The 13,755-nt window shown below is 51.1% G+C and overlaps 1 protein-coding gene and 1 long non-coding RNA gene across 24 annotated transcripts in view; one reads left to right on the forward strand and one right to left on the reverse strand.

Annotated features, from left to right (window-relative positions):
* Mical3 (microtubule associated monooxygenase, calponin and LIM domain containing 3) overlaps positions 1-13,755 on the reverse strand; it is a 242,212-nt gene that overhangs the window by 38,177 nt on the left and 190,280 nt on the right. For 13 of the 23 annotated variants that reach the window (XM_030255258.1, XM_011241258.3, XM_030255249.1 and 10 more), the window contains 3 exons: positions 12,810-13,005; positions 3,681-3,925; positions 2,029-2,118 (listed from right to left, as the gene is read on the reverse strand). In XM_030255258.1, the coding sequence (XP_030111118.1) occupies positions 2,029-2,118; positions 3,681-3,925; positions 12,810-13,005 (531 nt within the window). The remainder of the gene's footprint in view (positions 1-2,028; positions 2,119-3,680; positions 3,926-12,809; positions 13,006-13,755) is intronic. The other 10 variants (NM_001270475.1, XM_030255267.1, XM_030255260.1 and 7 more) reach the window with 2 other exon arrangements.
* Gm43915 (predicted gene, 43915) overlaps positions 1-13,755 on the forward strand; it is a 38,655-nt gene that overhangs the window by 10,879 nt on the left and 14,021 nt on the right. The window lies entirely within an intron of this gene.

Raw genomic sequence — 13,755 nt, forward strand, 5'->3', positions numbered from 1 at the left:
ACACATGCATGTACACACACCTTCTGTTGATTAGGTTTGATTTAGTAATTTTGAGCTTTGCATAAACATTTCTTAGTACAATGAAATCCACACTCCTCCAAATGCAGAAGGAATTTTTCCTTTCCCTCATGGATCTGAGGCCCACACTGCCCAGGGCGGAACAGGGTGGACGACCCTCACCTTATAGGACCATCACTCCAGGGCCCAGGATATGGCTGTTACCTAGCACAGCACGAGCTCCCGAGAACACCCTTCCTGTCAGTCACAGGTAGGCTCGGATGGTGCACGGCTCTGCAGGGAGCCAGCCAACTAACCAGGACAGATGTGTGCTCTGCCGGAACTTTCATTTTTACCCTCTGCAGTAAAGCCGCTGCTGGGGAGGGAAAGCCCTTTGGCCAGAGAGCTCATGCTGCATGCTGGCATGGTGGCGGGGGTTCCGACACAGGGAACGTGGTCAGCGTGGAGGGTGAGGACAGCAGCTAGAAGACGAAGCAGAGATCTGTCCTGTGAGGTCTGGAACTCCAGTATTCAGGCAGGAGTGAGGCCAAAGCTTCTTCCCTAATGTGGGTCAAGCCCTTCCTTCCTTGCAGGCTGCATCTGAAGCCCTTCTGACCCCTCCGGGCATGAGATCTGCCTCTCAGCTATAGAAAATCCCAGCAGCGCCCCCTGCATTCACCCTTGCTGCCAGAGCAGGTGGAAGTCACATGCAGCCCCTGCCCCGAAGGACCCTCTCATTAGTGCTTGCTTGGGTCATGCCACACAGTAGGGTTAAGATAGCGGGACAGCCAGTGACTACGGAGCGTGGGTGTGGGCACTGAGGAAGAAAGGGCAGCTATTTCGGCAGTAAGAGCAGGTGCCACTGACCTGAAGGACTCTGTGGCTTCAGGCTGAAGCCAGCTCCCATCTGGGAGTGTCTGTCTGTCCTCCCCTTGACGCCCTTAACTAGACTCACCTGTCACTACCAGGGCAGCTCTATGACTTAACCTAATGAAGATGTGGCATGGCGTGGCTGGCACAAAAGCAAAGTGAATTCTCTGATGTGGAGGTTAACCTGTTCCATGATGTGGAGCGGCGGCCCCACAGACTCTCTTACTGATCAATATGGATTCACAGTCCATCCTCAAAGACAGACTGCCCAGATTGTGCTGTCCAGGGCTGAATAACAGCAAACGGACTGACAGCTCAGATGTGTCAGGAGCCCGGAGGGTGAGGCTCAGAGAGAAAGGCTGTTCCTTTCTTTGGCTTCTAAGCCACAGAAGGAAGAGTTCCGTCTTTTCTCTGAGCACAGCTCTGCCTTTTGCCAACACTTGCAGACTTGTGGGGTGTGTGTATCTGTGGTGTGTATATGGTGTGAAGTGTGTATGTGTAGTATGTATGTGTGGTGTGTGTCTCTCTGTGTGGTGTATGTATGTGTGGTGTGTGTTTATGTTGTATGTGTGCTGTGTATGTATGTGGTGTGTGTGTGTAGTATATATGTGTGTGCTGTGTATGTGTACATATGCTATGTGTTTATGTTGTGTGTGTGTTATGTGTATGTGTGTCATGTGTGTGTTGTGTGTGTGCTGTGTATGTATGTGGTGTGGGTGGGTATGTGTGCTATATGTGTGTGTTGTGTGGTTGTGTATGTGTGTTGTATGTGTGCTGTGTATGTACATGGTGTGTATATGTGTGTGTGTGGTGTGAATGGGAACCATTGGCAGCACAGAGACCCTGGGGTGAGACTGAAGAGCTGTAGCTAGGCAGTGAGGTTTAACTGGATAAAGGGAACTCAGAGCGAAAGCTACAGGGACACAGGTGTGGTCACATTCTAAAAACCTTGTTCTCTGTCTTCTGGGGATCTGCTAACTCACATGCTAGTCTGTGCTTTGTCTAGGGAGGCCGGGTCAGGGACACGTGCCCAGGTATGCCCAGAGCCTTTGAGAACAGCTTTACGAAAAAGACCTTCCACGTGGGGCCTGCTCTTGGAGGCATATTTTAGGTGGCTGCTGGGGAGCCGGGGTGGAGATGGGCAGGAGGCAAAGCGGGTACCTTCACATGTACCCATTTCTTCTTCCTTTGAGAGATGCTGGAGCCACTGGCCTTGTAGGAGTTCTCTGTCCCAGGGGCAGTACTCCCCTTCTACAGCAGGGGGAGCCAGACACCCACAGACAGCACCAAGAATCCCACAGAGGGACAGGTAGAGAAGGGAACGGAGGGAAGAAAGAAAAGAAAGAGCAAAGTTATCCCGGCTGCATGCAAGTGTGTCCTGCCACTCGTCCACACAGGCATCCAGGTCTGCAGCCCCAAATATGTGCTGCAGGCTGGGGACAAGGGAACATCTAGGACTTGGCTGAGTGTGTGGGGAAATTCCCAGATTGGCAAGTGAAGTCTTCAAGAAGGGAAGGTGGGCAGACTCTCCCAGGGTTGTGTTAGGGCTAAAAGCGGCTAAGTACCATCACGTGGAACAGACAAACTATGTTTCCCCGAGGGAGCTATGAAGGGGACGGACTCGCCCTGGTGAGTGTGAACACATGGGAACTCTAAGCCAGCATGGTTCTGCAGACGGGACACAACAGACAAACCATGCTCTGGCCAACGCCAGCCTTTCCAGCACGTTCCCTCTTCCTGTCTCATGAAACTCAGTGAGTCTGCCTAGAGTCCACTTTGGCCTTCGGAGGAGTCAGAGCAGGAGGGTGAGAGAGGATGCACTCTGGGGAGGCTGTCAACACCACAAAGGGTTCTGACCCTGAGCAGACTGGGACAGTCCATGGCAGCAAATCCACAGAGCCCAGGGACAAGCAATGCTGCCACAGTGAGCTAGTTCTCTGTGCCCGTGCTGTCTGGAATTTAACCCGGAACTCTGATGTGGGGCTGCAAGAACAAGGGTGTGTACCCCCTTTGGCTCCATGTCCCTTGGAAGTGGCCATGGCTCTCCTCGGGGAGCCGGATCTCTACCAGCCCTGGCTCCCTCCTTCCTACCCATGGGCCCTCTGCAGCCAGGGAAAGAGTGATATTCTTACACAGCCAAGTTCCTCATGTCTTCAGGTCTCAGTCAGACGCTTGCCCAAGGCAAGAGGAGGTTTACAAGTGGCCAGAATGGCTGGAAACTCAATGAGCGTTCTTCAGGCCCCAAATGTTACTGACAGTTGTGGCTGGTGCTGGTCTAGTGAGCACTTAAGATGGCAGCCTCCTGCCACCGTGCACCAGGGAGACTCCTGGAAGGAGCCAACCTCCTCTGTCTTTACTAGAGTAAAGTTCTATCAGAAGCTGAAGGGGAAAAGGATAAAATGAAAAAGTAAAAGGAACTTAATTTGGACAGAGTCCTCAGATGAGCCCCGCCTTCCACTTCCAGGTTAAAAATACCAGTGTGTGTGTGTGTGTGTGTGTGTGTGTGTGTGTGTGTGGAAGGCGGTGACCAGGAGGAGAGCAGTAAGCAGGATGTAAAGTGAGTAAGTTAAAAAAATTAATAAAAATTAAAAAAAAAAGACCCAATGTACACAAGGGACATTTTTGGTTCAGCTTGCCATCACTGCATCTGCCTCTGTTCTACCTAAGGTCGGGGTGAACGAGGGCCAGAAAACCTCAGGTCTTGAGGGCAGCATGCAGACTCTAGTGTCTGTGAGACCTTATATTCACGCTGGCAAGAGCTGAAGGGGGGAGGGGAGGTACGACGGGTCGGGACCAGAGGAGATGGTTCTGACCTTCACTGGATTCCTCCTCTTCCTCCTCCTCATACTCTTCATCCTCTTCTTCGTATTCCTCCTCCTCTTCTTCTTCCTCGGGCTCGAAGTTCTTGGAGGCTTCCAGCTCCTCTTCACTCCTTCCCTTCAGAAGGGCATGGATCCTGACTGCCTCCTTCCAGGGAACCCCGCCCAGGTCAGAGGTGGGGAGATGATCATCTTCGTCATCTTCCTCTTCCTCCTCCTCCATCTCCGACTCAGAACTGCTGAGAGAAAGAAAGCACCCAGCTTGAGTGAAGGAATGATAGCAGTAAGGTTCAGAGCCACGGTCGGTCGCAGGTAGCAGATCCCAAACAAAGCAAGGGAGAGGGAGGTCAGGCTGCCCTTCCCCAGCCAGGGAAGGGACAAGAAGGAACCCACTAATGGGACAGAAAGACAGACACACATGTACAATACCTATGCAGACCCTAGGTTAGCTGTCTCTTGTAAGGCTATGCCAGTGCCTGGCAAATACAGAAGTGGATGCTCACAGTCATCTATAGGATGGAACACTGGGACCCCAAAGGAGGAGCTAGAGAAAGTACCTGTATTGGCTAGTTCTGTGTCAACTTGACACAGCTGGGGTTATCACAGAGAAAGGAGCTTCAGTTGAGGAAATGCCTCCATGAGATACAACTGTCAGGCATTTTCTCAATTAGTGATCAAGGGGGAAAGGCCCCTTGTGGGTGGGACCATCTCTGGGCTGGTAGTCTTGGGTTCTATAAGAGAGCAGGCTGAGCAAGTCAGGGGAGGCAAGCCAGTAAAGAACATCCCTCCATGGCCTCTGCATCAGCTCCTGCTCCCTGACCTGCTTGAGTTCCAGTCCTGACTTCCTTCGGTGATGAACAGCAGCATGGAAGTGTAAGCCGAATAAACCCTTTCCTCCCCAACTTGCTTCTTGGTCATGATGTTTGTGCAGGAATAGAAACCCTGACTAAGACAAATTGGTACCAGCAGAGTGGGGTATTCCTGTGACAACCTGACCATGTTTTGGGGAGGACTGTGGAAGGACTTTGGAACTTTGGGCTTGAAGATCCATCCATTGTTAAAAGCTCTGTCAGATGTTGTGTAGGAGCTTGGAAGATAATGTTGAGAATACTGCAGAAGATGGAGGTCTGGTTTGTGAAATTTCAGAGGGAAAATTAAAGACTCTTTTCAGGGCCATTGCTGTTTTGATTGTGAAGATTCTGTAGTTCTGGTTAGCTGGGGCTGAAGAATCAGCTGTGATTAACAAGATACCAGAACTACCAAAGCAAAAACCTTGCATTACTGGGACTATTGATGCTGGTTAGCTGGAGCTAAGAAATTAGCGGTGATTAAGAAGAGACCAGCATCATTGAGGTGACATCTTTTGGGAAGTGTTTTCTGAAAGCACAAAGAGGCTGTGTTCCAGAGATGGCCAAGGTTGTACTCCTGCTGCAGCGGGACTTGGTAATATGTAAGGGTCACCCAGGTGGTACTGGTTTTGAAGGCATGAAGGGGTCACGCAAAGCAGCTGAGGCTCGGCACTGTGAGAGGCCATGGAAGGCCATTGGTGAAAGTGCAGCCTCAGTTGCAATTGATGGCCCAGGACTGAAGGGGTCATGCAGTGTTTTGGAGATGCCAGTACCATGAGATGACCACCAAGAGCAGCAGCAGCAGTGAAGTACAGGCATCTGGAGCCTAGAGGATGACGCGTGTGCTACAAAGGGCATGGCTGGAGAAGTGACCCAAGCCCTTGGAGGAGCCCAGAAGATCGTAAGTTGGATCCCAGACATTGGATGGTTGGAGATTGACTTTTGCTTTTGATTGTGACTATGCCCTGATATTTTCCCTCTTGAAGGAAGAAACTGTTTTAGTGGAACCCACAGTTAAGAGACTTTTAATTGTAAAAAGACTTTGGATTTTAAAAGAGATGAATATTTTAAAGAGACTGAAAATTTAAGAATATGTAAAGACTGTGGGGCTTTAAAAGTTATTTAGATCTTGGGGATGAATAAGAATGTAAGGGTTGAGGCTTACTAGTGATGTGTTTGTGTGTCAAGTTGACAAGGGGTCAATTGTATTGGTTAGTTCTGTGTCAACTTGACACAGCTGGGGTTATCACAGAGAAAGGAGCTTCAGTTGAGGAAATGCCTCCATGAGATACAACTGTCAGGCATTTTCTCAATTAGTGATCAAGGGGGAAAGGCCCCTTGTGGGTGGGACCATCTCTGGGCTGGTAGTCTTGGGTTCTATAAGAGAGCAGGCTGAGCAAGTCAGGGGAGGCAAGCCAGTAAAGAACATCCCTCCATGGCCTCTGCATCGGCTCCTGCTTTCTGACCTGCTTGAGTTCCAGTCCTGACTTCCTTGGTGATGAACAGCAGTATGGAAGTGTAAGCCGAATAAACCCTTTCCTCCCCAACTTGCTTCTTGGTCATGATGTTTGTGCAGGAATAGAAACCCTGACTAAGACAGTACCCAAGGAGCTGAAGGGGTCTGCAACCCTATAGGTGGAACAATACGAACTAACCAGTACCCCCAGAGCTTGTCTCTCTAGCTGCATATGTTTGGCCATCATTGGGAAGAGAGGCCCCTTGGTCTTGCAAACTTTATATGCCTCAGTACAGGGGAACTCCAGGGCCAAGAAGTGGGAGTGGGTGGGTGGGGGAACAGGGTGTGTGTGGGGGTATAGGGGACTTTTGGGATAGCATTTGAAATGTAAATGAAGAAAATACCTAATAAAAATTGGAAAAAGTTTAAAAATAAAAACAAAGAAACAAAGAAATGAGGCCGCATTCTGTCTTATTGGCTGGTGACCTCTCCCAGGCATGCACTGATGTCTCTACTGCAGTCTGTGTACGCTTAACCCCACCCCGCCTCCGTTCTAGCAAGTTCGTCATTAATGATCCTTTTCCAGCTGCAACAGGGCCTAGCCTTGAGCACGACAGCTTCCAGCGAGTTCTGAGTATCTTAAACAGCCGACTCCCCTGAGGCTGTGGTCTTCAACAGGCAGGCCGTGCTGTGCCTGTGTCTCGGGCGGGGTGAAGGCTAGAGCTCCTGGGCTGACTTTACTCTGTTTATTCATGCTCACATCTCATTCATTCGTGAGTTCTTCCCCCCCCCCCCCCCCCGCCCCCCGGAGGCAGAGTCTCACTATGTAGCCCAGGCTGGCCTGAATCTTCAGTCCTCTTGAGCGTTGGGGTTATAGGTGTGTACTATAGCTCAAAGAATGCTCTGAGACCTGCCTCAACTAACTAACTCAGCCAATGGACTCACACTCTCAGTTAAGATAGACCAGTCTTCTATTTATATTGTCCTCTCTGACTACTGGGCATGGCAAAGGTGACCCAGGAAAGACCGTGCATATCGTAATGTGTGTATTGGGGGGTGTGTGTGGCAGAGACCTGGGAGAAGTGGCTTAAAGTGTAAACCTAAGAATCTGGTTGGGCATGGTGGCGCATGCCTGGAATGCCAGAAATTGGTGGGCAGAGACAAGGGACACTGCATGTTCAAGGCCAGCCTGGTCCAGGCCAGCCAGGGTTATAGAGTGAGACCATGCCGCAAAACACACAAGGATAGAGGAAAAATAAGAAAAAACTGCAGAAAGCTCGGCACTTGAATTCTGAACGCATCCATCACTGGCTTCCGGGTGCTCATTAGCCTCCCTTGTTAATGAAATGCGCTGTCAGCTGCTTAGCACTGCTCAAATCTGAAGGGAGGCCATGGAGACTTCTGCACTCATCTTAAATTCTCTGTCCCTCCACCTCAGTGTGCCCTCGGATTGTCTAGACAGGCTGGGAGGGACCGTGTCTGACGTCCCAAGAGAGGGGCTGGAGTGCAGCCTGACCTCGCCCAGGCTATGTTATTAGGATGGCTGTGCTGGACATGATTCAGGGTGATGAATACGTCCCTCTGTGATGAAGACAATGAAGGTCCATGGCTGTTAGTGCCACGCCAGCTCGTTTTATGACAGCTCAGAGGCTGTGAGAGCCAAAAGGTCAGCTCCACCCCCCCCCACCCCACCCCCTCTAGTGGCTGTAAGCATAAGCATTTGCTTTTTTTTTTTTTTTTTTAAAGATTTATTTATTATTATATGTAAGTACACTATTGCAAGAGGCCTTTCTGTTTGTTTCTGCACAGCAGCCTCCCTAACTGCAGGAAGGACAGAGACAGACCCACAGGAGCTAGTAGAAACTTTCTTCAGGCTACCTCTACCATGGGACCTTAGGGGCTAACTGGAGGGTTGCTGGGCTCTCACACCACACAAGATTCACGGTGTAAATCCAGGACCTCACGCACGCCTGCCAAGCACGGAACCACTGAGCTACATTCAGCCTCAAGGCTCACGTTAGATCTCCTGGTTTACGCAGGCGCCTGAGCCTTGCTGGGGTCCTGCCTGGTCTGTTGAGGCTGGAGGGGAGGAACCAGCACAAGGGTGGGACGGCTGCCTTGAACTACAGCATGGACATTTTGTAAGTGAGGAGGGTCCACACAGAAGCAAGTTCCAACAAAAACATCCACCTTCCTTCTTCCTAGCAAAGGGAAACAGTCTTCTAGGAGGGATGGGGACCAGGAGGCCTAGGTAGGAGAGGAAGAGGTTAAAGGCCCACCTAAGTCACATAGTGTGTTTAAGGCCAGCCTGGGCGACTGAGTGAGGCTCTATCTCACAATAGAAAGATAAAAAGAGGACTGGGAGTATGATTCAGCTCGGAGTGCCTGCCCAGCACGCGAGAGCCATGGGTACTTCCTGTGAAGGCCCCTTTCATACTTCAGGGGACTTCCTCGGTCTCACTCCCCTGGCCGCATGACCACTCAGCTGCACAGCTCCAGCTTACGGCTGAGCGTGTCTAAGGCACAGGATTTCCAGCCCCGGGCCCAGCTCTTCAGTGCTTCCTCCAGACCTCAGCATCGACTCAGAACCAGCAGCTGTCAGGGCAGCATGTGTAGGAATTTAGTTCAGACGCACAGCTCTGAGAAGACAGACCTCAAAAGGGCTCTATGTCAATTCCCACGGGTCCTCTCTGCCCTGACTTCTTTCCCTCCCCGCTCTGTTTCTCTCTCCTCCTCCTGAGCCTTCTATAGTCCAGGCTGGCCTCAAATTCGCTACGTAGCAAGAATGACCTTGAACTTCAGTGCTAGACTAATCGAGCCACATCCTCCGCTCCCTCCCCCCATGTTTGGGGTGGGGGAGGCGGACAGGAAACAGAGAATGGCTTTGACTCTGAGGTTAAGCTTCTCCCATTCAGGGGCTGCAGTCTCCTCTGCCACACCCCTGGGTCCCACTGACCCTGACAACATGTGCTGCCAAGCAGGGGGCGGGGGGGGGGGGCAAAGAAGGCACATGTGTGTCATCCAGGACCCGTGCCCCTCGCTGCCTCTGTTGGAAGAGGGGCTAAAGCCAGAGGTAAGGGAACACAGGGATTCCTGTCCAGTCATGGTCTGCTTGGAGAGCAGCCCTTCCTCTCTTGGTGCCATCCACTTTGGGGAGTCCTCTGAAACCTTAACTGTCCTATTGCAAAAGGTACACGTTCTCCAGGGGCTCACTGACCGGCTTCTTTGTTTGTTTTGTTTTCAGATTTACCTTTTTGTTTTTTTGTTTTTTTTTTTAATTTATTTCATTACCAGTGTTTTACTTAACTGTGTGTCTGACATGACCAAGGAAACCAGGCGAGGATATCAGATCCCCTGGGATAGGAGTTACATAGGGTTGTGAGCCACCATGTCGGTGCTGGAAGTATAACCCAGGTCCTCTGCAAGAACAGAGAATGCTCTTCACCACTGAGCCACTCCCCAGCCCTGATCTATCAATTTTCTTTTTTATGTGCATGAGTGTTTTGTTTATCTGTGCATCACGTGCATGCCTGGAGCCTTCAGACATCAGAAGAGGATGTCAGATCCCTTGGCACTGGAGTTACAGAAGGCTGTGAGCCACCATGTGGGTGCTGGGAATCGAACCTGGGTCCTCTGCAAGAGTAACAAGTGGTCTTAAACATTGAGCCTCTGAGTGTTCCAGCCTCTGAGTATTCTTTCGAGCTAACAGAGAGCAGGCAATAACGAACACAGTGGCTGGGCTGTGCATAGGTTACCTTCCTAAACACGGGTCCAGTTCTCCCTGGCTCTTGCCTTTGGACAATCTATCTCTCCCACACCCCCACCCCAACACACATGCGAAGACACACACACACGCACACGCACAAACACACAGACACACACACACACACACAATGTGCCACCTGGAGACTTCTTTCCCAGGAGTCAACAAGGAGTAGTTAGATGGCTGATGAGTCTTGGTTGTCAAGGTTCGGTGACACGGCTTAAGACCAGCAGGCACTATGTGATCCAACCCGTGGAGGTGATTATAAACATCTCCTAGGCCATCTGCTGACCCTGAAGACCCCAGACACCCTGGAAACCAGTGTCCACAGCTTGCCGCCGAGACTGGCATTACCGTTTAAGGAAGGCTCTCGGGTTGTCCCCAGAACAGCAGAATTGGCTCTCAATCAGCCATCTGCGACACAGGTAGCTATGATACAGAGAGGCTGATGATCAGCCGAGGCAGTAAGTTTGACCCAGGCAGGCTCTGGCTCTTACTCCTCCTGGTGATGGAGACCGGCACCTGCATCCCTAGTCGAGTAGGCCACCTGGTGATGGAGACCAACACCTGCATCCCTGGCCTACTCAGCTAGGGATGGGCACTGCACTGCGATGGGTGTGTAAGCAGTGACACTTAATGCTGACACTAATTTGGTGACCACTGGGTACCAGGCATTCATCTGTGTAATGTTCATTATAAGCTCATGGCCTTTCCAAGTGGGGAAACTGAGGCACACAGGATAAGGGATTTGTCTGCAGTTAGTCGGTGGTAGGGCTGAGCTTCCAGTCCAGGTCTGATTCCACAGCCATGTTGTGAAATATACCACACTGCTCACCAGAGATGACTGAACCAAGTTCTTTGAACTGTGGGAGAACAAGCTCCCGGGCTGGACCAGGAAATTCACTCATGCATGCATTCATTCATTCCTTCCTTCATTCTTCCTTACTTCCTTTTTAAAGCCAAGGTCTCATATAACTCAATTGGCCTCTGCCGTTACATACACAGGCTCACAAGCGTGTACCGCCATGCCCAGCTTGGACAAGACGATTCTTAAAAGGATGCCCGTTCTTATCTTCAGGGCTAACCCCTCACTAAGCAGGCTGAAGGCTGCAAGGGCACCTGACCAAACTTGATGCTATAGGGAAAGTGATGTAACACGTCTGTTTCAGGCAAAACCCACCACTCCTGCTCCGATGCCCCTCACTTTATGAAGCATCTGATATGGGATATGGGGTATTATTGTTTTCCTTTTTAGTGTGTGGCTCCCCACCACCCCCTGCCCGGACACAGGGTTTTTCTGTATAGCCCTGGTTGTTCTGGAACTCACTCTGTAGAGCAAACGGGCTTCGGACTCAGAGATTTACCTACCTGTGCCTCCTAAGTGCTGGGATTAAAAGTGTGCGCCACCACTGCCTGGATTTTGTTTGTTTGTTTTTCAATGGTTATAAAAGACCTTCCCAGGACAGAAACCATGGTTTGATCATGCATGGTAAACGTGCTCCCGCTGAGGCAGCCCGCCCCTATGCTCTCACAGTTTTTCTTTCTTTAATAGAATTTAAGTGGGCATTTTTATGTTAGATAAATGCTGATTGCATATCTCACCACCGTACCTAAGGCTAAGCCACCTGCTCTGCTAAAGGGTTTACCAGTGTGCTTGGCAGAACTTCAGGACTGGCAATGAGACTGGAGTGAGGGGTGTGTGCCCGTGGGCGCTTTGGATGCATTGCAGTCACGTGACTGAGGCCTCAGGTCAGTGAAAACCCGGGAATTATACCAACAAGGGGGCTGGCTCCCAGGTGGGGCCAGTCCAAGGGGTGCCTTACTACAGGGCCTGCCCCAGGTTTTTCTGCTGGGATGCAGCTGCACGGGGCTCTGCTCAGAGATATGCTCTGGCAAACATTCTCACCTTTAAAGATACATCTGCCCATCACCTCTTAAGTAAAAGTTCCTGGTCTGGAGCCTCAGCTCCGGCATGGGAGCCCTGTGAGAGGAGTCTGGCTTGGACTGACTCCGCCCATCCTTGCCATCCTGGTCTCTCCCATGCCCTTCTCTACTGACACAGGAAACTCTGGACCACGAGAGGATATCACATACAGGAACAACTGCTGGGGTGAGAGGATGCAGGCTTGGTCACATCACTCATCGGCTAAACAGATTTGACACTGACTGGGAAGCCAGATGTGTGGCCGCTGGCATGCAAAGATTTTGTTCTTCTCTTTGCCCACCGCTAGGTGGCTTTGTGAAGGCTTCAGAGTCACCAGGGGTGAGTCACCTCTACTCCAAGCCTGGTACCCTTTGTGCAAGCACTGGCTCTGTGGAGGCAGGCTGTTTCCAGCTTGCTTTCCTTCCTATGATGGCCTTTCCTCTCCCGCAGACTTGTAAGCAACAACTGGTGGATCAATGTTACTTCCCTTTTCTGCGAAATGATTCACAAAGAGCTAGGGGAGTGGGCTGTGCTCAGAAGTCTTACAGATTGTGACTCTTTCCAGCCCTGCTCCATAGGGATGGTTACCTACACTGCTTTAGATATACAGGGACACAGAGTAATGACGGCTGACCTAGATGGTGGGGAGAAAGGGTCACAGGGCGGCAGGGAAAACAGGAAGAGCCTAGGGCCTGGATCTGGGAATTGGAGTTGGAAGTTCAGGTCTTGTCCTGGTTACCGTCAGCTTCTCCCCACTACAGGGGGACAAAACAGGTGGCCCACACCTATTCCTAGGACTCGCACCAACACACATGATCAGCAGCACCCAGAGGAAATTCCAAATGCTTAGACATGCTAAGGACCATTCTCAACACCGTGTTCCTACCTGTTCCTTAACCTTTATACTGACGCTGAGGAAGGCACTAGCGGTGTTACCTTACAGCCTCGGAAACCGAGGGAATTGCCTAAGGTTTCACAGCTGGTAAGAGAAGAACTAAGATTCCAACCCAATCAAACTGGTTCAAATTCCCTTGCTTATCAAGTTCCTTTGCTGCCAGCTGAATCTGGGCACCCAGTAAAGCCACTGCCCCGGGGAACCATGTAGCCAGGCAAACCACGGGCATCAGCTGACCTGCTGGCCACATCCTCTTCGGTGCCTTTGTCTAAGACGCTGCTCAGGTTATGCTCGGCCTGTGTCTCCTCGGGTACCTCCTCCAGCTCCTCCACCTGCCTCACAGATCGGCGGTAGTTCTCCAGCTCGATCCTCTCGGGGGTGCCCCTCAGCCTTTTGGCAATGCTGGGCTCCTCCAGGCCGTTCATGCTGGTACCTGTGGGAAAAGCAAACCGGCAACTGAGGACGGAGGGCAGAAGCTGAACTCCAGCAATGGATGATGGGAAATGGTGCTGGATGAAAAAAGGGAATGTTGACCATTGAGGCAGCCATAACCCATCACTCAGGAAAGGATGCACAGGTCTCCTGGAAATCAGACCATGGGGGAAGGACTGGCCCGAGGACAGGAAATGATGCTGTGGGTGAGGGCAACATTTCCCTAAGTAGGAGAGACAAAGACCACACATCCTCATCTGCTCCCAGCCAAGTCAAGATGAGAAGATGCCAGTGACTTATAAGTAACAGTGACTGGGTGGGGGAAAGCATCTGTCCAGGACCTTCAGGTGGGTCTCTCATCCCCAGGGACTAAAAGAGTCACAGAGAGGGTATCATACTTCAAGTGATCCCCCACAAAGATGGACTGAGGTCTGGTAGGACTCTGCTCAGGGTTCTTGTAGAGCTGTGACACAGGATCGGCCTGTGTCCTGCTGCCACGCATTTGACAAATATCTTGCAGGACAAACACACCATGGTGGCAGTGCTAAGCCCTGAGCCCTGAGCCCTCTGCATGGCTGTGCAGTAGGGCCAAGCTTGGCAGAGTGGGACAGGCGCTGCCCATTAAGCATGCCCTCACACAAGTACACCTTCTCTGTTAGCATGCACGAGGTGAAACCACACAGCTTTCTGCCCTTGTCATTCTTCACACAGGGGTCTGAGCATCTATCTGTCAGTGCTCTCTGCTTGTTGG

The sequence above is a fragment of the Mus musculus genome, chromosome 6 (genome assembly GCF_000001635.26).
Source record: "Mus musculus strain C57BL/6J chromosome 6, GRCm38.p6 C57BL/6J".
In the NCBI taxonomy this organism is placed as follows: Eukaryota; Metazoa; Chordata; class Mammalia; order Rodentia; family Muridae; genus Mus; species Mus musculus.